Below are 26,660 nucleotides of genomic sequence, written 5' to 3' on the forward strand. Positions count from 1 at the left end.
GCACACTAAGCTCTATAGGCCCGGACGCACTATTTATGTTGCCTGTGTGGAGATGACAGCAGCGAGTCGTAAAGAGATAACACTGTGTCTCTGGAAAATCCAACTGAGACAAAACTCTGGAGAAGTTTGAGGTTTTCTAGACTTTATTGATAAAGTTACAAACATTTAAACAAATGGATTCGATTGTGATCTTGTCAACATTCACAGAGCGGCAGATTCACTGCTGTTAATTACATTATTATTCTTATATATATATATATATATATATATATATATATATATAAGTGGAAACATCCTAGAGCAGAAAGAAAATCAGGAAAATCATCAGAAACAATTCTGAATAACAACAAGTCTCTAGATAGAACTAATTGACATTTAATTGACTAGTGATTAATCTCTATTGATAATAAAAAGGACAGTTAGTAGTAGCTCTGTTGCTAGGTAGACCAGAGAATGTGGTCTTCATGGGACACGTCCTCTGAAAGATTCATTTCTGTCATGTCTTTAAATTAAATAGATGAAATACTATGTTTATATTTGTTCAATGTATTTGTCGTTATTACTGTGACAGACGTAAAAGCGTCTCAATCGCCACCTGGTGGCTGGCTGCAGTACGGGTCATGACTCCCACCTCCTCCACGTTAGCAGACAGGACATGAATCTAAGTAAACCTCAAATTCATTTTTCCCAGTGTTGGTTTATGTTATTTTAGGAAGTTTTTAATCACACTGTTTTTTTTTCATGTTTCTGATAAGTTTGGTTTGAATGAGTTATTTCATGATTGACAGCTGAGACTAAATTAAACATCTGTCACTGACTCTGTATTTGAGCTGAATCACTTTTATATATTAAAAAAATATGAATAGGAATGTTTTTTAGGGAGTTCATTATATTACTTGTACAATAAATCTCTCACAGCTGACAAAGAACCATGTAAACCATATACAAAATACACTTAATCATTTGTATTTTATTCGTTTCTACATTTATTGCACTTGGAAGTAAACAGAAAATAGTAAAAAAAACAGCTCATTGAAAACCCCTTCACAATAAGACTCTCTGACTTATCTACAGGAAATGGTATTAAAACTCGTCTTTGATTTGAAACTGCGGCTGGTCCTCTGGTTTGAAGTCCTCGTCCGGACTCCCGTCCTCCTTGAGGATGCGTGACGCCGTGTAGCCCACGATGGGATACTTGGTCTTGTACGTGCCTTCGAAGACACTGTCCAGAGACGTGAGCTGCTCCTCACTGAGGCCGCTCTGTGGAAGGGGGGATGGGAGAAAGTCAACTGTTTACTTTTAGTCATTGTTTTCTTGTTTTCATCGTTGAAGAGGCTTCAGGGGCCGTTTCTCGTGATTCAGATCAAAGATGTAAGAGCAGGGGGGGGGGGGGGGGGGGGGGGGGCGTCATGTGATCTACAGGTTGTAAAGTCATTTCAGGAAAATATGGCCGTGTCCGAAGGTACCTCACTACTCAATATATAATCCACTGTAGAATGAGTTTGTGCTGTCAAGTTAAGTGAGAGTCGTTATACCCTACACAGTGGGCTCATTGTTTCCCACAATGCACCATGAAAGGTGTCAGGTGTCAGTGCGTCCCACCCACAGGAGACAGAGGAAACCCTGTAATCCAGACAGGTGTGTGTGTGTGTGTGTGTGTGTGTGTGTGTGTATGTGTGTGGGGTGGGGGAGAGAGATTTGTTATTGGATGTTCAGGCGACACTCACAGTATCTGATGTCAGGTCAGCCGGGTCCAGGCTCATCTTAGCCACAGCCCGAGTGGAGTCCTTTCCCACCAGGGCGTTGTATGGAGCATCTTTACCATAGAACTCTGCAGCAAGGGGGGGGGTGGGGGGTGGGGTTGCATCAATACAAACAATTCATTGTTGTGTCTTTTTGAGGTGGAGCTCGTCCTCACATGAGGGAGTCAAATGAAGCTGATTAGCGACGGATGACAAATATAACAACAAAGAGCTGAGTCACAAGTTTGATTTCTTCGGTGCATCAGACACAGATCATTAGCAGTGACTCAGCAGTGGATGGAACTCACACACGTCTGACACATGACGAGCAACCACAACTTTTCACTTGAGTTGATGTCACGATGGGTAAACACTCGATCACAAATTAGATTCCTGTTATTTGCTTAAAACTTAAAAAGTATTAACATATAAAGTAGTTAAAAAAAGTATTTGCAAAAGTTTTTCTTCACCTTTTCCTGTGCTGACATCGAACACGACTCCTTTCACGGCCATGTACACGGGCTGAGCCTCCTGCAACAGAGAGAGTCTGTAGGTGAGGATTCTGCTTCAGCCACAGACTGTAGAGAATCACAGACTGTGTATAGAGCCACATACTGTATATAACCACAGACTGTACAGAACCACAGACTGTATGTAACCACAGACTGTATATAACCACAGAGAGTATATAACCACATACTCTATATAACCACTCACTTGCTGCTTGTAACAGGTTGTATATAACCACACTCTAGCTGCCTCACTAACAGACTGTAAATAACCACAGACCAGCTGCCTCACTAACAGACTGTATATAACCACAGACTGTATATAACCACAGACTTGCTCCTTCACTGACAGACTTACTGCTTCACTGACAGTTTGTATATTACCACAGATTGTATATGACCACAGACTGTATATAACCACAGACTTTCCGCCTCACTGACAGGTTGTATATAACCACAGACTCTATATAACCACAGGCTTGCTGCCTCACTGACACACTGTATATAACCACAGACTTTCCGCCTCACTGACGGGTTGTATATAACCACAGAGTGTATATAACCACTGACTTGATGCTTCCCTAACAGGTTGTATATAACCACATACTTGCTGCCTCACTGCCAGACTGTATATGACCACAGATTGTATATAACCACAGACTTAATATAACCACAGACTGTATATAACCACAGAGTGTATATAACCACTGACTTGCTGCTTCCCTAACAGGTTGTATATAACCACAATCTAGCTGCCTCACTAACAGACTGTAAATAACCACAGACTTGCTGCTTCACTAACAGACTGTATATAACCACAGACCAGCTGCCTCACTAACAGACTGTATATAACCACAGACTTGCTGCCTCACTGACAGGTTTTATATATAGGATGAAAGTTCACCTCGCTGCCGTCGTACCGCCTCAGCTCCTCTTCGGTAAATAGTCGAACCGGTTTCGTCGCAGATTTAAACTTTAGTTTGAAGTTTTGCGATGACGTCAAACTGAAGAAGACGCAGAGAACACAGAGAAGCGCTGTTGCCATGGCGCCACTGTCGTTTCTATGCGAAACTCTTGGATCCACTTCACTTCCTGTCTGCGACAACTTCCGGATGATGCGTTCAAACAGAGTCGGAAATTAGACAGACAAAAAGTTTGACAGCTCACTGTGGCCAATCGAGGGCTGCATACCATTTCTCACACATAACCTTCGTCACGTGCAGGGTGTGTAATGATAAGAAACAGATAATTGCAATTGCCACGGGATAATACAATTTACTTTAGGTCTAACAAGTTAAACCCAAGTGGCAACCTCACAGTCTATGGTAAAAACAACCTAAAAGTGTAAAAACCGTGAAAAGTGGAATTTCAGTTGCTTTTAAGTTACACTACTTTTTTTCCATAATCAAAAATAGAACATTGATATTGTTTGTTTTTCTTGTTCATGTTTTACTGGTATTTCTTATCAGTAAAGCTCATCTGTCCATTATGGACTGACTCAAACATGTACCCAGAGAAAAACTAAAAAAAAAAGTTTTATAATATATTTTATAATATATAATAATACATGTTTATCACACAAACGTACTAAAACACAGACAGATGTGTGACTCAGTGGCTGAAATGAAAATGGAAAATAAAAGAGTAGTGATACAGTCAGATGAAATAAAATCAACATTCTATTGGTCACTTAAAAACTCGAGACTCACTTTACAGTCCAGTGACTTCAGAGAAACTTCCTGTGAGCACCTGAAGGCAGCATTTGGTCAACACAGAGGGTAAGGACGCAGGAGACGAGGAAACCAGGACACACGGTGTGTTCCTGTTGCATCGCAGCCTGGAGCTGGCTCCATTATCATGGGATGGGCTCTGACTTTATCTCCGTCACCAGAATCCACACGGCGGTTTGTGTTGTGTGTGTTTAGGAACGAGGCAGCTGCGTGTTGTGTGTTTGGGAACGAGGCAGCTGCGTGTTGTGTGTTTGGGAACGAGGCAGCAGAGGGACCTGAGCCCTGGGACGAGGGAACTTCATTAAACATGCATCGGGTCGTCATGAAGAGTTGTGTTCAAACTTCTTCTTCTTCTTCTTCTTCTTCTTCTTCTTCTTGTTGTTGTTGACGAGCTCAGTGCAGAGGAATGCTGAGGAAAGCAAACTCCCGGTCCTCATACCGAGAGGTGAGCACCAGAGCTTTCTCCTCCTTTATAACCACACACACGGTTTCCTCCTGCTGCTGTTTGTCCTTATTAATAATTACTAGAGGACGTGGTGCAGGCCCAGTGGACATCATGTGACTGGACAGCAGCTGGACAGAGCAGCTTCCTGTGAAACCAGCTGACCACAGGGGTTCTCTCTCTCTCTCTCTCTCTCTCTCTCTCTCTCTCTCTCTCTCTCTCTCTCTCTCTCTCTCTCTCTCTCTCTCTCTCTCTCTCTCGAGTCTTACCGCTCATTAAAACCTGCTTCTCGTAAAACTGTTACCTGCATTTTAAAGACCCTGCAAGAGCCTCGATGTCCTGCAGGGAACGTGGGACTGAGACTGTCCTATTTATTTATATTTTCGGATTAATGGATATAATCCCATTTGTTTTATTCTTTCTTCACTTTAAAACATTCCGTAACATTGTTTAAAAAAGTGACTTAAGAATAAAGTTTAAAGACAAGTAATCCAATATTGTAAAAATAGTTGCTCAAGATAAATGGACATCAAAGTTATATATAGTGAGTTATCTATTAATATATGTATATTATCTTTTTTTTATTAGAGATGCTTTAAGGTGTTTAATCTTTCTGTTGTTTTTGCTGTTGAAGGAGCTCATTTTAATATGTTGTGTCATCCATGTATTTTAGATATGATATATTTTTTTAATGGTTTTCCATAAATATTGTACCTGTTTTTGATGGCACAATATATAAATAACATAATATAGAATATGAATGTCTTTTATTATAAAATATAATTGTCTTTATTGCCACAGTTTGGAATCTTTCTTGAAAATGTCTGCAGCATATTAACACAATCAAATAACAACAAATACATTCCTCCATCACACACTCATCTACATTGATCAAATTCACATTTTCATTCATATAGTAGAATATTAAAGAAGCAAACGGCCAGTAACAAAGTAGTGAATGTTTTTATCTGTGCTTCTGCCTTGAATAAAATGTCATCTTCTTCACCTCACAGTTCAGTGATGAAGACGAAGGTGAAGGCCACACACAGTCTCCGGACCTTTATGACGAGTCACCGGAAGACCTGGAGGAGGGAGAAGAGCTGAATGGCCGGATCTCCCCAGGTGGGAGCAGAGCTGTGGTCAGAGAGGCCTCTGTGGTGGAGGCTCGATGATCTTCTCCTGAACATGTCACAGCATCAGGAGTTCAAACATTTCTAAGCAGACACAGCTGATCTTTTATTATTTCTTAATTTAAAAAAAGGAATTATCTTGAATTTGAATATTGCCAGTAACACAGTTTATCACTGTTTTCTTGAGGTTGTCTGAATTTGCCAGTTTGTATGACTGATATTTTCTCCAGCTGCAGAGGACGACCTCAGGGAGAGAAGCCCGTCCATGAGGTTCTGTAAAGCCTGCCTGAAGAACGTGTTCACGGTGGTGCTCATCTTCATCTACCTGCTGCTGACGGCGGTGGCGGCATTCCTGGTGTACCAGACCATCTCCGACTTCCTGGACAAACTCAACCACCCCGTCATGTCTGTCACCTACAAAGAGGTGGAATCGTTTTCTCCCCCTGGTTTGTTTGAATAATAACCTTCAACTGTTCATCTCTTCCATCAACAACATTTTCTTAAACCGGCAACGACATGTCTTGATTTATTATTCATTATTGTGTTGTTGTTGTTGTTGTTTAACAAGGTATCGCTGTGTATCCTGGCCGAGCTCAGCTGCTGAGCTGCAGACATCACTACCACGACTCCATCCCTCCGTTAGTGAACCCGGGCCAACCTCAAGAGGGAGACTGTGTGATCAACAACGTGACTTACATTGGACCGTTTACTAATCAAACAGAGGTCAGCCGTTATAGTTCAAGAATATTAATGCATTTAGCATAGTTTCTGCTCATATAGAGGCTTATCATTTTAATGTGGAAGTATCAGCCAACTCCTAACAAGGTGTTTTAGAGGTTTAAGGACTTTTCAACTTTGCAGAACTTTTACTTTCACAAAAAGCCCTAAACCCTTGAGAGGAAAGAAAAACTGAAAAAACATGATATGCCTCCTTTAATGCTAAGGTGTTAGAGGTGAGATTGATGTGTTGTCTTTTATGATAGATCATCAGAACGTCTCTTCTCGTGTCTCACAGAAACGAGCTCTGGTGGTCCGCGGCCCCTCTGACGTCAGAAACAAAGAGCTGATCTTCATGCAGTTCAGTCACAATGAAACAGAAGAGGACTTCAGTGCCATCACCTACATGCTTTTCGCCAAGTTTAGTGACTTGAATGACAGGTAACTGCAAACTCCATGGACGGATCCTGTTTACTGAGGCCTCCTGGTGGCTCACCAAACAGACTGATTGGCAGTTTACAATTTAAAAGTTATTAAATGACTTTGGGTTATGAAACGAAAGTAAACATTGATTTGTAAAAAACTTTTTGACCCAGTGTGGTATATTCAATTATGCAGATGTGCTGTGATGTGATGTTAGTGTTCCCTGTGTTTCCTGACAGCCGGAATCAGTCAGAGTTCATGAGGGCCTGTGAGAGGAATTACTCCATGTGGACCTTCTCTGGAGGATTCAGGACCTGGGTCAAGATGTCTTTAGTGAAGACGTCTGGGAAAAGCAATGATGCTATGGAGTTTCGTCAAGAGGTATTTATGTCCGAACAACTCACACGTGCGTGCGTATGAGATGAAAATATACTTTAGAAGCATTAACCTCCGCATTTGGTCTTCTAGTCAACTGTGGTGAAATTCAATGATAAAAGACCTGAGTCGGAGCAGAGCAACCAGCTTTTCTTTGCTGTCTTTGAATGGCGGGATCCTTTCATGCAAGAAATCAGACTGGTAGGTTCTCCTTGACAGTTTGTTATCCATGTCCAGAGTGTCGCTCTGTAACACAACTCTGTTCACCTCCAAACAGATCGTCACCGCTAATCCCTGGAACTCCGTCGCAATCCTGTGCGGAGTCTTCATGGCTTTCTTCAAGGCAGCTAACTTTGCCAAGCTCGCCATTCAGTGGATAAACAGGATGCGTAAGAGGCACCTGAGGAATAAATCAAGGGAACTGAACCAAATCGGCTGATAACACAGTCTGGTCTGGTTCAGATCTGGTTTATGAATATTTGTCCTGAGGGGTTTTGAGGTCAGTACACTGTTTTTGCATTGTCGCTCAGGATAATTCACACTAATGATGTCTGCTCGCAAGATTTGTTGTATAGATAATATCACCTAACTGAGGGTGATGTGTTCTAACTGAATATAACGGCTCTATCATTCGTTTTCCTATCACTTCCCCTGAATGGAGAGTTCTGTTTCATAACACAATCAAAGATTTATTGTTCTAGCGATATTTCACTGAGATGTAGTTTCTGAAATGTATTTTTTTACGCACATAAAAGAGAACGATGAGAGAGTTTGTGAGTTTTGGTTTTTCAGGTCTACAACTGAGAAACTGTGAACTTTGGTCAAAGTGTTGCTGAATTTTATTCAAGGGAATATTGTCGTTGACTTATTCAAAACAATGCTCAGTCATATATGCTGTTAATGTCACTGAGTAGAAACTGGAATGAGTCTAGGATTTATGACCACTTGATGTATTTGAACTCTAAAGGGATCAGAAAAGTATTTTTCTTGTGTCGGAAGGGATCTAAAGTTTGTTTTTGTTGAGCTGGAACCAAATTTGTGTCTAATTCCTGTGGTTTTTACATTTGATTTGAACACATGTATTGTACAAATGTATCAGTCTGTCATTGTGTTTGAATTATACTGAAATATCACCCATGCTGTTGCTGTTCAGGATTGTGTCTCACACACTTTTGTTTGTAGAGAATTTGGAAAATAAACATTCCTGCCTGGAGAACAACTCAAAAGTCCTGAACGTGTGAATGACTCATATTCTCCCTGAAGCTGTGGAAAACGTCTCAAAGCATAAATAATGCTGAGAGCTCAAATCTATTAAATATAGAAATTACTTACAACACTTTTAATTATGATTTCTACTGTCATCATAAGATTATTCTTACTAAAATGATAATGGAGTAATATCATTTATAATAAAAGTAGTAATATTCCTTATCTTATGATTAGTATTCTTTACAGCTTGGTTATTAGTACTTTAACTCAAGTATCTTCTCGAGTGAAGCTGCGCGGGGTGATCACATCTTTTAGCCGCGGCTGAGCGCGGTGTCCTGTTTTCCCACAGCGCGATGCTCGTGAACGCGCCCCGGGTCGCGCAGGATGTTGTTGTTAGCTCCAGCGGTGCAGGAGAAAATGCTGTAGTCTCACACATCTGGAGGTTTTTAAGGTATTGAACTCTCACGTATTAATACGCATAACTTGTTAAATTCAATACGTAGCAGCTGCGAACACTGTCGCGTTTGTAAAACCCGAAATAAGCCACTTGTTTTGAGTCCTTGCTGTCGCTGGCTAGCTTGTCGCTGCTAGCTTGTTGTTGCTAGCTTGCTAACTAGTTGTTAATGTTACTAAACGGGTTAAAACGGCGTTGAATCGTTCAGCGGTTTGATTTTGCGTTAATAGTTCGTGAATCACGCAGCCGTCGTTGGTATTTCTTCGCCTTCTCGTCCCATCAGTTAAGGGAGATGCTAACACACATACTAATCGAGGAGCTGGGCTAGGCTAACAACAGTCGAAAGCAAGCTAACGCTAGACTCGTGTTAAACTACTGAAAGAGTTGTTTTCCGACAGTCTCCTGAGTTCTGATCGTTTGATAAACTTTATGTTCAACTGCGATCACAGCGGCAGAAGAGCGAACTTTACTCGATATGTGTTGGAGGAACTGCTGCAGCAAGTAGCTAGTCGTTAGCTGCTAGGCTAGCTCCTCAAGTTGTCACAATGATTGGAGCAGACGAGCTTTCATCGTCTCTCTCTCTTAGTTTATGGGTTTCACTGTGAGACAAAATTGGATATGACGTCATATTCTATGTGATAAACGTTAAAAAGAAGCTTTAATTAACTTTAGTGTCAACGCCCCTTTTCAGTTTCTGGAAGAAAGATGAAAGCTGTGTGATGGTTGTTTGTTTAGACTCGATCGTATGATTTAAGATATTCTTTTCAGTGCATCGGCGGATTTAATCACTTTTGTATAGTTTGTTGTGTTACTAGCCTGCTTGCCCCCCCACCACACACACACACAGGTCCACAGCCTCAGAGGTCATTTGACACTGGGATCATCCTTGTTCCTGATGTCTCACTGTAACCAGCTGACCTCTGGTGCTTTGGCTGCAAAGACACATAGTGATGGAGGAAATGTATAATGCTCCACATTACCAGGAAGTGAATATTGGTCTAACTGACTTTAACTGTGGTTATTGTTCATTATTATTATTAGTTATTATTCAACGTCACGGTTTGACAGTGTCATGAATCAATATGGTAGAAGTCGGAAAGTTGTGTGTTGATAGATGAAAGTTAGGCAGTGTGGATAAGGTGCTTTTTGGGGGCTGAGGTTGATACAGATATTGGGAGAGGTTTGGGGGTGGGGGGGGGGGTGGTATAAGGAATTATGTCCTTCCTAACATGTTGTTATCAAACCCTTGTTACAAAGAAATGTGACAAGGGTTGACACATTTTACAGTTTAACCACAAACTGTTATAATTAACTAAACAAAAGTCAAAAACGGTTTGCTTTAAGGACACTGTGCTCTTTAACTGCCAAGTCAGGATTTCTTTCCCTGACTCCAGATTGTGTTGTTAAAAAGTAAGAAAATTCTGTTTCAGAGACCGGAAAGATGTTAACCAAATATTTTTGTTATCGTTTTATGTTTTAACAGTATCACAAATGTAACAAAGATGGCGGGTTCATCACGAAATTTATAAACCTATAACTTTTTGTAGCAGAAACATGTTTTTCCTCGGGGTCAGTTGTGTCCCGTGAAGGTTGTGTTTGCGTATAAAAAACGCCACAGACGGCTTCACAAGCAGTTGACTTCTGCCCCACATTTCTCACCCTGTTTGTGAATGTTAAATGTTCCTGTCCAGACATGGCCCTGCTGCCTCCTGGCCACAGAGTTGCTCTATCAGCAGACTGGAATTAGACCCGGGACCAGGTTGAACTATGTGCTGGTACTCGGGCTGCGGTACTGAGGCATGTTGTGGAATAGAGAGGTTTGATCCTTCTGACTCGCTGTGCGCTCACCCACAGACGTACTGTACACTGCTCATATCCCACAGAGGTTGAACCTGTCATTCCAGTTTATCATAAACACAGAACTTGTTGCTTTGTCCTTTTGTAAGTTGTTGATATTGAGTGTTGTCATTTAATTCCTTCTCTCTATTGACAGTAATGGGCTGAGATCCTCCCTCATTCAACCCTCTTTCAAAATGGCGAGAGACAGAAAGTGCATCCTCTGTGAAACGATCCACGTTTCTAAGCAGGTAATTCACCCTCAGACCAGGTTCATACTGAATGAGCAACGTGATACTTTCAGGAGCTCGGTCTACATTTACACTTGAGAAAATATTAAGGATTAACAAATAATAAAATGAGCATTATCATATAAAGTACAATTTCAATTCTGATGGAGATTATTTTATGCACACAGCTTTGTGTTTATGCACTAACATTTATATGGAATCATGCTACTTAATGTATTAATACTTTATTTTACTTTTGCACTCACCATTATTACAGCGTTTTTTGCTTTCACTTGCAGTTCTTGTTAAATTCCCTCTCTTGTGGAATCTAACACCTGAATAAACATTCAATGCTTAAACTATCGACTTTTCAAGAATTAACAATGTCTATTTACAGGAGATGGACGAGCACATGAGGAGTATGCTGCACCACCGAGAGCTGGAGAAGCTCAAAGGCCGGTGAGTGTCTAAAAATACACAGCATGCACAGATATCATGGAAACATCAATGCATTACAGAAATTAATCGTATACCAACATTGTTTTCCCAAACAATTTGATATGACAGCTCTTATTCAATGTTTAAATTTAAAAATGAACATTTAAGGGTATGAAATGTTTAGTTCAAAAATCGAATTTGGGTCATGAGGCACGTGTGCACATGGGCACGTGCTGGATCAGGGGATATATGGGCAGCTGTTTCAAGTGTGGCACGTATATTTAGACACAATCTCTCCGGAATAACAGGCCTGAGCGATAGGAGGCAACTGGGTATCTTGTGACCGCCGTGGAGATTAGTGAAAGCATGTGGCACGTTGGTGACTTTGAAGAATCTCCACAAGTACAAATATCGATTCAGGTCCGGAGCTGCTGCTGAGCATCTTTTTAAACCGGAGCTGTGATAAAGTTGTAAGAAAAATATAGAATATTAATAGAGTGCACATGGATTTGGAAAACTTCCTCTCTAGTAATATATATCTGAAGCTTAACTTGATACAGTTTTTATTTGAGATACTTGTGGTCATTACTAATTCGGGTTTCAGTTTCCTCACCGCTGCAGCTGAAAACAAACGTGTTGATCTAAATACATTTTATTACCTCCGCTTAAGAGGTTATGTTTGAACCCCTGTCCATTTATCTGTGGGTTGGTTTTTCTTTTAAAGCACGATGACAGTAGGACTACGAGACAAATATCCACCAGAGAGTCGTAGAAGGATCAGAGAGATACTGATTATAATTTGGTATATGTAGGAGTGTGTAAAATGTGGTGCAGCTTGATCAGGAACCATCCCCGTTGATGACAAGTTTGCCAACTGCACCAGAGGTCAGATAATGGCCGAATGCCATGACACAAATTTGAAACAGAAAATTGAGAAGGAGCCAGCAGAGTCACAACCGGTATCAGGATCACAGGATGACATACTCGGGATAGGTTTTTGAAGCGGAGCCTGGGAGCAGCTGCACGAGTCTCCAGTTTCACAGGCTTTGCTCGGGATTGGCCAGTGGGCTGCTCGGGCCTGTTTTAATGACACATGCTGGCCTGGAGGGGGCTGGGTCCCGGCTGTCCCTGAGCAGTGTGGGGGTCAAATACAGACATAGCCTTGTGTCGAGTCTCACAGCGCAGCGGACACCATCATGACCGGACACTAGGCGTCTGTGCTGCGTCCCGGTGCTGTGCTGCATGGCTTGTTTTGGTGGCTGGACATAAACAGCTTGATGAGCACGCTGCCCGGGTCCAGCCTGGCTCCTCCTGCCCTCGCTGCGCCGCCTATGGCCTGCTGAAGAAAAATAACAACAAAGATCAGGATGATACACATTTAAACTTTTTTTAACGGAAAAAAAATTGCAAGTTAGCTACCTCCTGATCTGCGACAGATAAACAATTTGGACAACTTATATTTTTGAAAAGGATTGTTGAGTATTCTCCTCTCCTGTTTGTATTCTGACTTTTAAGTCACAGAAAGTAGAGCCTGAGTTCTTTCCTTTAAGGCTTTGCAGACTAGAAACCAATACAAGACGAGTTCATTCACAATGCCCGTAGGAACGATTGAACGCCCGCTCTCGCCTTCCCTCCCCAGGGACTGCGGACACGAGTGCCGAGTGTGCAAGGTGACGGTGGCGAGCCTGACTGATTATGCCAGCCACATTTCCAGTCCCACGCACAAGCAGAATGTGGAGGCAGCGGAACAAAAGCCTGCTGGGAACGACCACGAGGACTACTTCGACCAGAAACTGGTGGACCTGATTGAAAAGAGAAAAGAGCTCATCAGGTAAGGCAATCTTAAAATAACCTATTTATGATGTTACCAGTTTTTAAGTTGGAGGAACAATGGTTGTAAATTAATATGTGAAATAAATCTAGTTTTAGAAAGTCCCTTTATTGAAAATAATCCAAATTATTAATGCTTAATTAGTGGTGAAAACTGCTCTCTGCTCTTTTTAGTGCTGAACATATGTTAGATAAATCCATGTGAATGATGCTGCTGTGATTGGATATAAAGATGGCTGATAGCTCACAGGTTAACATGTGTGAACAACATACAGTAAACCATGTATAGTCACATTCTGCTCCGTGTGGCTCATAAGACTCTTTTAGCTGCAGCTTCACGTCCAGCAGAGTCGTGTCGTGTGTCAGGAGTGCAGACTATAAAAAGTATGACTGCGACTGAAGTTCAGACGTGACATATTCATGCCCTAAAAGCTCTTCTTTAACTTAATCTGTGAGGCTTGCTGATTTGCGCTGGGTTTCCTGAAGACGTGTAGTGTTGATCTCAGTATCTCACTGGAAACGTTAGAAAACACTTCTGACCACAGCATCTGGCAAAGTTTGATATGTGAGGAGACGGTTGAGGGCAGAAGCCGACACTCAGCTGTCCTGTCACATGCCTGAGCTGTAGGTCATACTGAACAATTCCTAGACAATGAAACTTTTAACGTCCTTTTAAACAGATTCAAATAAATATCAAATCACCTAAAATATACCGTTGCTGCCAGAGAGGAGGAGAGAATTTGTTTTATCACTTTTTAAATTGTCAGCAAACTGTTTTCGTTTTGCACGTTTTTCATTCATGAAAACGGTAGCTGGCTGCAAACAATGGTGAAGGGTTTGGTGAGAACAAACCAAACGTTATGGGCAAGAAAAAACCCAAACCCAGAGTTTAAAGACACTAAATCTCTCTGTGGAGCTAAAGAGCAGTGGTAGAGTCAGGTGATATATTTCTGTGTGTTCAGAGAATCAAATACAAACAAGTCTTCTTATTACTTTAGAATTTTCTTTGCATTTCTTCTGAGAGCATTGTGGCTTTCTAACCCACAACCTTCACAACAGACCAGGAGCTAACACCTGTAACTTTAAGTGTACGTTTGTATGAGTATGACTGTGAACATTAACAGCATTATGAAAGTAGAGGTACCTAAGAAGTGGCCACTGAGTGAAGATCTGTGTCTCGTTCTTAGGAAAGAAAAGGAGGCTGCTGCTGTGAAGCTGGCACAGGAAGAAGAGGATTGTAGGAGAAAGGAGGAGTTTCAGCAGCGGTTAAAAGAAGCTAAGGAGCGTTACCAGCGGGAGTACAACTGGCAGCAGCCGTCCCAGGGCTTCGGTGGAGCTGGGCAGCACAAAACTTGGTACGGCAGCAACCGATACAGTTGGCACCGTGGTCAACAGGGAAAGAGCGCCACCTGGCATGCTCAGGAGCCTCCCAACTTCCAGAAATGGGGATCTGAAGAGTGTGTTGGTGGAAGCTTGCTTACCCAGGGAAAGTGGGACAGGAGGCAGTGGGATCACGGTGGATTGTCTGGCAATCAACAGAATCGACTGCCGTGGCTCAGCAGCGGCGGTAGCAGTAATGGGGTCTACGGCCAAAACAATATTTCTCAGTACAAACAAAGACCCCGTCCCTTGGGCAGCTCGGGGCCAACCCTTACGCTTCCACCTCCCCCCAGTTTTTCTTCCCGAGGTTCTAGCCAGTTTCAAAATACTGCCAGTAACGAGAGAAGTCAGCCAAGTAACAGGGTTCAAGTTAGCAAGGGACAAACAGCCGAATCTGAGCACAGCGGCAGTAAGAGCTCTAAGACCTGTGGTAGCAATCCAAAGCTGGACAAAGCCTGTCGCTGGTCGCCCTATCCCGCCACAAAGGGCTGCGAGTCTGGGCCCCATAAAGACACCAACCCAAATTCATCAGAGAAGCACCCCAAGGTCCCTAAGCCCCAGAAGCAAGATACAGCACCTGAGACCAGTGCCTTCAACAAGCTGTCCCGACCTGAGAGGGGGCCGGGGCCGCTGCCTTCTAGTGGACGAGCTGTGGAAGCAAAAGAGAAGCCAAAAGCAGATTTTAAAACCAAACCGAGGGAAAGCAGCAGCAGCAGCAGCAGTAGAAGCAGCAGTGCTCAGAGGGAAGGAACCCAGAGCTCTGCATCCGCTCCCTCCAGTCAGAAGGTCAATAAATCCTCACTGCAGAAAGATAAGAAGACATCCTCACTTCCTGTTCTCGCCACTCAACTGAGTAAGGTCTCCGGTCAAGGGAACGCACAATCAAAGCCCACTTCAAAACAAAGTGGACTCCGTTCAAAAGCTCCACCCATTGGGCCCCTGAAGTCAAGGCAGGAACGGCAGCTCCCAGAAGTCCCCAGGAAAGAAAGACAGCCGGTGTTAGAAAAGAGAGGTTCTTTGGATAGCTCAGGTAGCGACAGGATGGAAATCTCACAGCACATTGTGGAGGAGCAGCAGAGGGACTGTGCTCAGAGTCAGATCGGAGTGAACAAGGAAAACAGCTGCAGGCAGGATGCAGCCAAACCAGATGCATCAGTCAGGCCAGAGAAGCCTGCAGTGAAATCTCCAGACAGCCGCCAGTTCCTCCAGTCGTTACAAGTTAGCACCTCCACCATGGAGAACTCGGAGTCTGCCGCCTCAAGCAGGGAAGAGGAGAACAGCGGGAAAGTGGGGGAGCCACCCTGCTCCTTGGCCCCAGAGGAGGCTCTGCAGGCTGTTGAGGCAGAGCAGAGCTCAGAGAGCGACACCTCCAGGAGTGGCGACACACAGGCCGTGTCAGGATCGAACACAGGTCAGTCTAAGCTTGACCTTCCTCCCGTCTTAAAACGAGACCTGACCAAACACATCAGCTCCAAGAGCAAAGCAGGAGGCCACGAGCCCAACCTGAACATCGCCAGACGGGTGAGGAACCTGAGTGAGTCGCGGAGGAGTGACTCCGAGAAGGACTCGGGGCTCAAACCCACGGTGCGCCAACTCATCAGCTCCTCCGGCTCCCGGCGCAACGTGAACTGGGAGCAGGTGTATCAGGAGGTCAGGAAGAAGCAAGACAAAGGCAAAGGGATGCCAAGGTAAGATTTCTCTGTCTGACATTTTGATTTGACAGTGAAAGTTCTTCTATTTTCAGCTCATGTCATGTTATGTCACACTCCAGGTTTGGGATAGAGATGGTGCCGAATGAACAGGAGGACCAGAGCCAGGAGGAAGATGACATTCCCCGGTTAGAGGGTCTCAGCTGGGAGTCGTTGATGGAAGCTTCTGCTCCCGTTGCCACGCGAAAACGCTCCTTATCAGAGAGCAGCCTGGCCCCTGAATCCTCTGCCTCGCTGTTTAAGTCCCTCTTGTCGAAGGAAATGTCACAAAGAGAAAACCTCAGCTCGGAACCACAGGGATCTTCTATCTCTACCTTGTTCGCTCAAGGGAGCAAAGACGTCCACTGTAAACAAGAGGTGGAGGACTCACCCGATCAGTTTGGGGCCAAAGCACAGAAGCAGCCAGAGAAGCCGACCTCAGCGACAGTGAGGGCCCTGCAGCGATCGGACTCGGTGCTCGGGGACAGCAGCTCAGGGACGGAGCAGCTAGACGCTCAGGGAACAGGGAAGAGGCGACGAGCTGCTGGGGTGAGTCCACCAAACCGAGTCCAAACCCATTTCACGTGCCAGCGTCTCAGTTGTGTTGACTCCGTCTTTCTCTCTTGTAGGACGCTCACAGTGCAGAGACGTCGTGTTTGGAACACAACAGCAAAAGACGCAAGGTCAAATCCAAAAAAGGTAATAAATGGTACTACTCATTATTCATGGAGACAGTAAATGGATGTTTCATATTGTCTCCGCTGATGGAATCTGAAGATCTTGATGGATTCAAAGCTTCAGTCGTCTATGAGGCCGATGTGCAGGACATGAGCATCGCAGCTACACTAGATATAAGTCAGAGTTGTGTTTCTAAGTGTCGCTCGTGCTCTGTGCAGATCGTCTGCAGATCGACCAGCTGCTGGCTGTGTCTCTACGGGAGGAGGAGCTGAGTCGCTCCCTGCAGACTGTGGACTCCAGCCTGATCCAGGCCCGCGCTGCGCTGGAGGCCGCCTACATCGAGGTGCAGCGCCTCATGGTGGTTAAACAGCAGGTAAGAAGAATACAGCTCCTATCATTTCAAGATTTGTCTTTTCACCCAATTACTTATTCCTTATGTACGAGTCAGTCTCATGTTAATTCCATTGTGGTCTCATCGTCTATTCGTGTTGATTCAATGCTTCTAATCTCCTTATTTCCTTTTGATTTAAGTGCAAACTTAATGTTTTGTTTCCAAAGTACTTATCCACTTTGATATGAAGTTTCTGACGGTTCCTGTGTGGCTCTGTCTTCCTCAGGTGGCTGTAGAGATGAGCACAATGAGAAACAAGCGCATTGAGTTACTTAAAGGGATGCAAGGTAAGAACCCATGTGTGTGTGGATGCTACTACTCTAACTAACCATAGAAACCAATTCTTAATAACTTAATTTAATCAACCCTTTTTTAAACACAGGTATTGAGGAGGAAGCCCCTCAGCTCAAACTGAAAGAAGAAAAGATGGATGTCCTGGATACTGATCCACACATAGCCTCCTCCCTGATGTTTTCCCCTGTGACGGACTCTGCTGCTGCTGCTGCCGCGCTCAGTCCGAGTCCTCCTGCTCAACGTGCCTCCCCCCCCTCCTCCAGTCTTCCCTTCATGTCTACAGTTATCAAAGAGGAGCCCCAGTCCCCCGTCCACGTCAGCTCGGAGCCGGACCCTCTGCAGAATGTGGCCCTCAGTGCTCACAGCACCACACCGGAGCTGCCGGTCGCTCCTGCTGCAGCGTCTTCGCCAAGTAACGTCATTTGATTCAAAACGCCCATAACACCGTGTGGCGTTAACCTTTTAAACACAAACATTTGACATTTTATTAAGCTGTATCTAATAATAATATTAAGCCAGTCATTGATTTTACCTTCCTAGTGAATTTTTACCTCTAAGTGCAGTAGCTCAAGAGGAAATAGTGAAACTATCCCAGATGTCCTCCCACTTCTGTCAATAAATAACTCTGCAGTTCACTAACAATGTGAAACTGTTTGCAGATCCTGGCCTCAACTTTCAGCCGTCTCCTGAGAGGAATCCTGAGCTCTACCAAACCAAAACAGAACATGTGTGGGAGAACCTTGGAGACCGAGACGAGAGCTCGCCAGGGCCGTGCGAGAGACTGGACAAGGGCGTCCAGGCAACCAGGAACTATCTGGGAATTGACTCCAAATCCTCCATAAAGCTTCTCTCACCGAGCAGGAAGAGCTCTGATGTGGGAGCCGTGGTCGTCTGTGCAGCCACAAAGACCTTCGAGATCCCCTCGGTGCCCTCGGTGCGCAATCTGCCCGCCTCTCCGTGCGAACTGAGCAGCGGGAAGCGTGTGAGGAAGCTCAAGAAGAGGAAGGTGCTGAAGAAGGCCCAAGGAACAGAGCAGCTGGAGAGCAGTGACACCGAGGTAGATGGGGAGTTCTCCAGGCCGAGGTGGCTCCGGCCACGCAGGAGACCCAGTGGAGGCTCCCAGGTCAGCACCTCCACTCTGCCCACAGACGATAGAGAAGGTGACGTGACCATGGAGGAGGTGCAGAGGCAGAAAGTTGACCACCAGCACATGGTGGAGCTTCCCCACATGGCCTCCACTGAGCTCAGGGTGAACTTGGATTCAGAGGAGAGCATGGAGGTCACAGCAGTCTGTCAGCAGCCCCACTCAGATGCTCCACATCCCACTAAAGTCCCACACACCTCCAGACCTGTGCCTCAGAACCTGGCCTGCAACGAGGTCACCTCCACAAGTGACATGGACATCTGCAAATCCTCTGAGAGGTTTGTAGAACAGTTTTAAAAAGCCATAAAAAGCAAGAAGTCAATTTGAGAGAAGTCAGAATTGATAATAGCTGAACCTCCAAATAATACACTGATTCATCTTTTCCATCTTCTCTCCTCCAGCGACTTGCCGTGTCCCGTCACGTTGCCCCAGACGCTGAAGAACTCATCAGGTTCGTTCACCTCTGAAGACGTGTTTGTGTTATAATTGTTGAACTCGTGTTTTTATAAGTAAATTCAGTTATTTTTCATTTTTCATTCATGACAGCTAACTTTCCCTAAATCGTATAAATGAAATTCGACCCCCCCGGGAGCATCTTTAAGTTGTGACCATGTAACCAAACATTGAATCCTGCCATGTTCAGAGAAGCCAAAATTAGACATGTCAGGCTCCCCGCCAAATTAAAATAGACTGGAGCGCCCAAATTACTTTTTATGGGCAAGATATTCATAGTGACAGGGTGGAGCCGGATGAGTGGTTAACGGACACGACTTTGTGAAAGTGTGTATTATTAACCTGATGTATATTAATGGATGGTCCACACGTCTTCAGATGTTCATGCTCCAGCAACTATTGGATGTATTGTCACCTTTTATTAAGCTTTGAAGACCATAATAATTCCTTTTTAAACTGAATGTATGACTTTTAAGTTACTTGCATTTATTTCAAGAAGCAAATGCGCACATTTATTTTAGTCGTCACGTCACATGTTGCGTTACAGGTTTTGTGTGTGTATTTCTTCTCCAGATGTGTCTTCTGACCACGGTGAGGATGTGATGCCCACGGAGGGGGGGTTCGAGGGCCACCAGGAGGCGGTGAACGCCATGCAGATCCACAACGGGCAGCTGTTCACGTGCTCAGGAGACCGGACTGTCCGAGCCTTCGACCTGGTGGTGAGTGTGAGGAAACTCTGCTGAGGAGTTTTTTCACGGTGAACGCCACGACAGAGCTTTGCTTCTATTTCTTGTTGCAGAGTCATAGATGTGTGGGTGTGTACGGTGGCCACAGCTCCAAAGTGAGCTGCCTGTGGGTGTCCGCGGCTCCTAGCCTGCATCACCGCCTGTATACTGGTTCCAGTGATCAGACCATCCGCTGCTACAGTCTCAAGGTAAAAACACACATTGAAATAACAGTTGCAGATTTATGTGCCACAATGCTGCCACATTCTGTGACGCTTCCTCCTTGTCCACAGACTCAAGAGTTTGAGCATCAGTTTTCCGTGTCAGACCGAGTCCTCTGCCTCCACAGCCGCTGGAAGACGCTGTACGCCGGCCTGGCCAACGGCACCGTGGTGACCTTTAACCTCAAGGTGAGCAGCGCAAAGTCACACACAAGGAATGATATATCGCACTCATGGTTTCCCAGCTGGGCTGAGGATGTGAGACGAGGAAAAATTAGACAAATAATAAAGCTTGTGACTTAATAATGTCCTAGAACACATACTTTAGCAATAATTAAAAGTGCTGCATGGAATCGTGCAAAAAAAACAACTATATTTAGGGCCCGAGCACCGAATGGTGAGAGGCCCTATTGAATCTGTAAGGATTTTTATTATTATTATTATTATTATTATTATTATTATTATTATTATTATTTCCCTTTGGGGGGCTTTTTCAGGGTCTAGACATGCTCAAAAAGTTATGAAACTTTGCAGGAAATTCAAGGTCTGCGGATATTTTAGTATTCTGGAGTAATTGGAATTGGGCGTGGCAAAATGGCTCTACAGCGCCCCCTGGAACCAGCCCCTAGGTTTCCACATAACGGATTTTCATCAAAATCTGGATATAGGTGTATCGTGACCAGTCATGAAAAAAAGTCTCATGGAGCATTATGAAAAACGCAACAGGAAGTCCGCCATTTTGCTTTTAGTGGCCATTTTGGCAATATCCCACATTTTTACTTTTACGTACTTGTCCCAGGGCTTTCATCAGATCAACTTCAAATTCAGATGAGTGTCATCACAACAAGATGGAGATAAAAAATGATTGAGGGATTTTTTTTTTTATCACACCGTGTGACCGTGGCATGGCGTTAAAAATTGGTTACACGCCATCAAAACACGGGCATCTGTATCTCGGACATACATGTTCCAATCAAGTCCAAACTAGACATGTAAGACAATAGTCCCCGCCTGATGACATCTATGCATAAATGATGACTTAAAACCGCAGCGCCCCCTGGTGGCAACAGGAAATGTCTTGTTTTTTGCTTGTCTTACACTTGGATGAATTTCTCCTCATCCAATGACCTCAACCATGTCAAACTGTATCAAATGGGTCCGAAGACATTGACAATGAAGACATAAGATTACCGTGACTTTTCGTCAAACGCCATATGAATGGCGTGGCATTAAAGTTCATCAACTCGCCGTGAAACACGAAATTGCTGTAACTTCAGTGTTCATGATTCTATCTCTCTCAAACTACATGTGTGTAACAACAGCCCCCCCCGAAGATATTCATATGGTTTTAAGAAATGGGCATGGCAAAAAAACTGACCAGCGCCCCCTATAGGGCAACCCCGGCACTACGATGGCCGACATTTATACAAATCTATCGGGACATGTGTCGTTTCATAACAAACAAAAAAATATCTTGGATAGGTATGCTTGACCAAACAGGGAGGCCGCCATTTTGGATTAAGTGGCCATTTTTTTTCCATATTCCACATTTTTACTTGATGCACTTGTCCCAGGGCTTTCATCAGATTAACTTCAAATTAAGATCAGTGCCATCACAACAAGATGGAGATAAAAAGTGATTAAGAGATTGACCTTTCGTCACACCGTGTGACCGTGGCGTGGCGTCTTGAGTTTGATTAAACGCCATCAAAACACGAGGTTCTGTATCTCGGACATACATTGTCCAATCGAGTCCAAACTAGACATGTAAGACAAGGGTGCCAACCTGATGACATCTACACAGAAATTATGACTTGAAATTACAGCGCCCCCTGGTGGCTACAGGAAGTGACATGTTTTATACTTTGATGAACTGCTCCTGGCTGATTTACAATATACAGCTCAAATCAGATCAGTCAAGTCATTAGATCATGGTCAGAATTGTGACGTTTCCTCAAACCGTGTAAACATTGATGTGCGGCGAAGGATTTTCCTTCGCCAAAAGACACAATGTTATCATAACTCCACTGTGCATTGTCCTATCACTACAAAACTTCTGTCACATGGTCAGAGTCCAAGCCTGAACAGCTCTATGTGTCAATATTTCCTCAGTGTCATAGCGCCACCTACTGATTCGCCAGGAAACAGGAAGTACTTTGTTAATCCACTCTGCATTATCCAACCGGCTCCAAACTACTGACCTATGATCACAATACTGATCTGAACAGCTCCACATATAAATATTAGTTCAGGGTCATAGCGCCACCTACTGATCAGTGTGAAAATTAAGTTGTGTTAACATTGTCCAATTGACACAAAATTGCTCACGCTACATCAGAGCGCCTACATGAACAGATATATATGTCTGTGTTTTTATATATATGTTATAACTACAATATAATAACTATATACAATAACTATACAATATACAATACAATAACTATATACAGATACTATACAGATTTAAATGGGGGAAGAGGGGAGGAGATGGCTCTTTCAATAGTGAAGGTTGCCTACCCCTGCCCTTTGTGACACAATTTGTGCCTTGATCAAACAATGGTCTTACACTGCCCTCTGGTGACTTAATGCTGCCGGTACAGGTGTAATGGCAATATTAGGTCACTAGAGAGCAGTGTAAAACCATGAAACACAGACATGGTGTTTTCATTTTGTTTATCAAACTCAGAAGCCACACCACAGTCACAGGGATTGATGAAAAGTTACAATCTTGATTACTTTAGAGCTTCATCTTGTTACAATCTTGATTACTGGATTAATATAATGTATAATAGATTAATGTAAATTGATTTACATACAATTTTCAGTTTGATGTGCAATTGATAGCGTGGACCGTAATGAACAATTAGCAGGCAAGGATCAACATCACATGACGGAAGCAGGAAGTGAAGTGTTTATCTTTCCGCAGTGCGCAAAACGCATGCAACGCGGAGACGTGCGCTTGGTCATCGATCGCTCTCTCCACCGACCGCTACAGGCTTCAACGTGCGGGTGCTCGGGCCCGCAAGTGCTACAACGTAGCCCTAGTTCTATCTGAAATTATAAATGTGCCCTCTGGAAATTGCCAGGATGTTTGTGGTATTGTGTATCTCTTAATAAGAGCCAGTTGTATCGTTAGTTTACAATGATCTATTTGCGGGGGGGGGTGGTGTAATAGAAAGCCACAATCTCCGCTCAGTGGCTTTTGTCTTCACTTGTCAGACAAACAAGCAGATGGAGGTGTTCGAGTGCCACGGGCCCCGGGCCGTGAGCTGTCTGGCCACATCGCAGGAGGGAGCAAGGAGGATCCTGCTGGTCGGCTCCTACGACAGCACCATCAGCGTGAGGGACGCCAAGAACGGGCTCCTGCTGCGCACGCTGGAGGGACACATCAAAACCATCCTGTGCATGAAGGTAACCTCACCGCCGAGACTCAGCCAGTGAGCAAGTAGGAGTTTATACACAGTGTCCCAGCAAACGAGGAGCGAGTGAAACAGTATCTTCTCCGCTTTTTGAATAGTGGAACATTGAGGGACAGTTGTGGCTCAGGGGGTAGAGCGGGTCATCCACTAAACCAGATCGGTGGTTCGATCTCCGACACCTCCAGTCCAAAGCCTAGCAAATTGCCGTCTGTGTCAACAGTGTATGAATGTGTGTAATGGGTGAATGCAACTTTTTGTGTTAAGTGCTGTGAGTTGCCGATAAGACAGGAAAAGCTTTATATAATATACTCCATTTATTGTGTCTATATAATACTTTCATGTTATGTTTTCTTTGTGCTGATGAATTATACGTTGAGTTTGTTTCCTAATCGTTCGTCTCTTCTCAGGTGGTCAATGATCTGGTTTTCAGTGGCTCCAGTGATCAGTGCGTCTACACACACAACATCCACGTGAGTAATCCAGTTTATCTCTTTCTACACAATGTTTACGTGTGAAAACTCCAGTTCATAGTGTGGTTGAATCCCGCTTATAGTATGTTGTGTCTCGCTGTGTGTCTGCAGACTGGAAAGCTGGTGCGTGTCTATAAAGGTCACAGTCACGCTGTCACCGTGGTGTCCATCCTGGGGAAGGTGATGGTGACCGCCTGCCTGGACAAACTGGTCCGAGTCTACGACCTGCAGGTCAGTGACCTCACACCATCTGTCCTCTCAGATTAATGAAACACTCCGAGTCGGTCCCGGCTTTAAACTGCTCCCCCAGAAACAACTAACCCGTTTATTTGTTCCTCCTCAGTCTCACGACCAGCTGCAGGTCTACGGGGGACACAAGGACATGGTGATGTGTATGACCATCCACAAGAACTTGGTGAGATCTCCAGCTGTGATGTGATCTCGTCCGATGGGGGAGTGTATGAATGAGACGTGAACATCTGTGTGTGTGTGTGCTGTGTGTTTTCAGATCTACACTGGTTGTTACGACGGCAGCGTGCAGGCCACCAAACTGAACCTGATGCAGAACCACCGCTGCTGGGTGAGACACGGGACAGGAAGTGGAACTGGGAGGAGATGAATTGTCCTGTCTGGATTTCATTGTGGAGGTTTTTAATTGATTTCCTAACTGTGTCTTGTGTTGACAGTGGCACGGCTGCTCGCTGGTCTTTGGGGTGACGGAGCATCTGCAGCAGCACCTGGTCAACGACCACACCAGTGCCAACGCCCAGACGTTCAAGTGCCGCTGGAAAAACTGTGAAGAGTTTTTCTCCTCGCGCAACAGCTCCAAGCAGGTGAAGAAAGATGTGACCCCACACATTCCCTGTTTCTCTTGTCTCACATTAAAGATAGTCGCATATCGGGGGTATTTAGACATTTGATGACATCACCTGGAGCTCTGGGAAACCATGACGGGTATTTAGAACCATTTTCTGATGCTACACATGGAACCAAACCAGAAACTACCTGTAAAATGAATCAATGATAAGGATGTAGCCTCAGCCTGATGGACGTTTGATCTGTTTTGCAGGGGATGCTGACTCACATGTGTAAACATGCTGAGGAGGAGCTTGACCTGGAGACTTAAAGTTCCGGTGGTAGTAACATCGCCTTCTTCCCTCCCCCCCACACTGTTGACCTCCCATATTGGGGGGGGACCTTCTTGGGACCCACTTAACTTGTCAAGCCCGATGAGTGGCGTCTGATGACTCCATCCTTTATGTTCGGTGTTGGAATCCAACCAGATAGAATCGCGACAGGAGGGTTGGATGTGCTGTTGTTTATTTTTATATGTTCTTTCAAAACACGCCTTCCTCTCTCTCTCCGTCAGTCTGACCACTGCAGTTCCTCTTTTCACTGACCAAAGTAAAACAAGGAAACACGACTTTACACCACTGAAGAAGCCTCAGCGTTGCAGGTATCAGAGGGAGCTGTTCCGCTTTTCTTTCCAAAAATGCGACATTAAACCAGTGATCATCCTCCGGATTGGTCTGCTTCTATATGGCATGGGCTTAAGAGATGTTTTTTATTGTTGTTGTTGTGATGTTTCATGTTGAGCAACCTACTGTTATTTTAGTTTTCTTCTACAAAGTTTCCTTTGTTCACGCCAAGTAGACAATAATAATTTAAAGTTTTCAGATATGAATGATGTCGTCTCCCAGTTGTGGGAAAAAAACAGCTTTTGAAGGAGTTTCATTGAAGTGACAGGAATTAGTTATTTTTCCAGTTTGGTTGTAATTTTATTTTGGCGGTGAGGAATAACAGATTCTCACGTTGGGTTCAGTTACTGTTGTTTTATTTTGTTCTGTTGCTCATTCAGGTGATTTAAAGGAGTTGAGGGATTTAGGTGCGGTGCTGTGTGACTCGGCCTGACGTGGCCTTTTGAGAATTTGCCTTTGCAGTGAAAACTGAACCGTGATGTGAACGTGGTGATGTGTGTGTGTGTGTGTATGTTTGTGTTAATGTGTGGATTTATTCCTGATAACTGTCGACAGAGTGTTTTTCCATGAGTGAGAGTGAAGTATTTTGTTGACGGGATAATCCCTCTCGAGGAAATGTTGTATTTTTGGAATTAATTTAATATTTGGAGCATCGAGTAGAGGGCGGGATGGTTTACTGACAAAGTGTGGACGTGAAGGATGTTCAGAGGAGGTGTTGGATGGAAGAGCTTGAAGGGAAGAATAAGGATTCATGTCCCATGCCATACTTCACCCTCTTTAAAGACAAGCGAGTTGGTAACCGCTTTTTTAACCGGCTCATTAGACCAGTTTTAACCAGTGTGAGGGTCCAGTTGACTCAGTGTGGTGAGCGCTCTCTGGGTCAGAACCTCGACAGAGGGTTTGTTCACCGGATGTTCTCTCAGCCGCCGTCCTTCAAACTCCCCTCGACCGTTTGTCAGCTTCGATGAAAACGTGCGGTTCCCCTCTTACCTGGCATCCCTGGGTTTCTTCAAGTTTTTCAGTTGTTCTCAAAGTTGTGACGAGATATTTTTTAAGAAAGTGCAATCAAAGAAATTGTTAATTATAATAAAAAAAAGAATGTTGCAGCATTTAAAACTGTTTGTCGTCTTTATGATGTTTTATACTCTTTGAATCGAACGTGGCAGAGGGATGATGTGTCTCCACTTCCTCCTACGATCCTGAAGAGAATACGAACGCAGCGGCCATCTTGTGCTGATGATGTCAGTTGAGTCT

General features: G+C 44.1%; 3 protein-coding genes across 4 annotated transcripts; 2 read left to right on the forward strand and 1 right to left on the reverse strand.

The window, feature by feature from the left end:
- Positions 1-125: 125 nt before the first annotated feature.
- Positions 126-3,348, reverse strand: nenf (neudesin neurotrophic factor). The gene is made up of 4 exons (XM_062397339.1): positions 3,156-3,348; positions 2,213-2,273; positions 1,728-1,831; positions 126-1,260 (listed from the first exon to the last, which is right to left on the reverse strand). The coding sequence occupies exons 1-4, from the start codon at positions 3,294-3,296 to the stop codon at positions 1,084-1,086; spliced, it is 483 nt and encodes a 160-aa protein (XP_062253323.1). The 5' UTR covers positions 3,297-3,348; the 3' UTR covers positions 126-1,083.
- A 677-nt stretch (positions 3,349-4,025) lies between these two features.
- On the forward strand, positions 4,026-8,297 carry pacc1 (proton activated chloride channel 1). Of its 2 annotated transcripts, none has more exons than XM_062397671.1 (8): positions 4,026-4,426; positions 5,437-5,545; positions 5,790-5,999; positions 6,122-6,276; positions 6,569-6,711; positions 6,933-7,074; positions 7,162-7,269; positions 7,346-8,297. In XM_062397671.1, exons 1-8 carry the CDS (start codon positions 4,388-4,390, stop codon positions 7,505-7,507), a joined length of 1,068 nt encoding a protein of 355 aa, XP_062253655.1. In that variant the 5' UTR covers positions 4,026-4,387; the 3' UTR covers positions 7,508-8,297. The 2 variants fall into 2 exon arrangements, with proteins under 2 accessions (XP_062253655.1, XP_062253654.1); XM_062397670.1 differs by having other exon boundaries at positions 4,027-4,426; positions 5,784-5,999.
- Positions 8,298-8,634: 337 nt separating this feature from the next.
- On the forward strand, positions 8,635-26,522 carry znf106a (zinc finger protein 106a). The gene is made up of 22 exons (XM_062397014.1): positions 8,635-8,728; positions 10,725-10,818; positions 11,195-11,256; positions 12,875-13,066; positions 14,253-16,133; positions 16,217-16,682; positions 16,763-16,832; positions 17,030-17,184; positions 17,429-17,489; positions 17,585-17,908; positions 18,156-18,918; positions 19,042-19,091; positions 19,667-19,812; positions 19,893-20,027; positions 20,112-20,228; positions 23,259-23,450; positions 23,866-23,928; positions 24,040-24,159; positions 24,272-24,343; positions 24,437-24,508; positions 24,615-24,761; positions 24,998-26,522. Exons 2-22 carry the CDS (start codon positions 10,765-10,767, stop codon positions 25,052-25,054), a joined length of 5,199 nt encoding a protein of 1,732 aa, XP_062252998.1. The 5' UTR covers positions 8,635-8,728; positions 10,725-10,764; the 3' UTR covers positions 25,055-26,522.
- Positions 26,523-26,660: the final 138 nt, after the last annotated feature.

The sequence above is a fragment of the Platichthys flesus genome, chromosome 10, assembly GCF_949316205.1.
Source record: "Platichthys flesus chromosome 10, fPlaFle2.1, whole genome shotgun sequence".
In the NCBI taxonomy this organism is placed as follows: Eukaryota; Metazoa; Chordata; class Actinopteri; order Pleuronectiformes; family Pleuronectidae; genus Platichthys; species Platichthys flesus.

Bases quoted from the DNA above. Each gene is read 5' to 3' on its own strand.
- pacc1 (XM_062397670.1), top strand. From the start codon at position 4,388: ATGCTGAGGAAAGCAAACTCCCGGTCCTCATACCGAGAG. The intron at 6,000-6,121 runs GTTTGTTTGAAT...TTGTTTAACAAG, and splicing joins GGAATCGTTTTCTCCCCCTG to GTATCGCTGTGTATCCTGGC. The intron at 6,712-6,932 runs GTAACTGCAAAC...GTTTCCTGACAG, and splicing joins TTTAGTGACTTGAATGACAG to CCGGAATCAGTCAGAGTTCA.
- nenf (XM_062397339.1), bottom strand. From the start codon at position 3,296: ATGGCAACAGCGCTTCTCTGTGTTCTCTGCGTCTTCTTCAGTTTGACG. The intron at 1,832-2,212 runs GTGAAGAAAAAC...CCCTTGCTGCAG, and splicing joins CGATGTCAGCACAGGAAAAG to AGTTCTATGGTAAAGATGCT. The intron at 1,261-1,727 runs GTGAGTGTCGCC...CCCCTTCCACAG, and splicing joins CTGACCTGACATCAGATACT to AGCGGCCTCAGTGAGGAGCA.
- znf106a (XM_062397014.1), top strand. From the start codon at position 10,765: ATGGCGAGAGACAGAAAGTGCATCCTCTGTGAAACGATCCACGTTTCT. The intron at 20,028-20,111 runs GTAAAAACACAC...CCTTGTCCACAG, and splicing joins TCCGCTGCTACAGTCTCAAG to ACTCAAGAGTTTGAGCATCA. The intron at 24,344-24,436 runs GTGAGATCTCCA...GTGTGTTTTCAG, and splicing joins TGACCATCCACAAGAACTTG to ATCTACACTGGTTGTTACGA.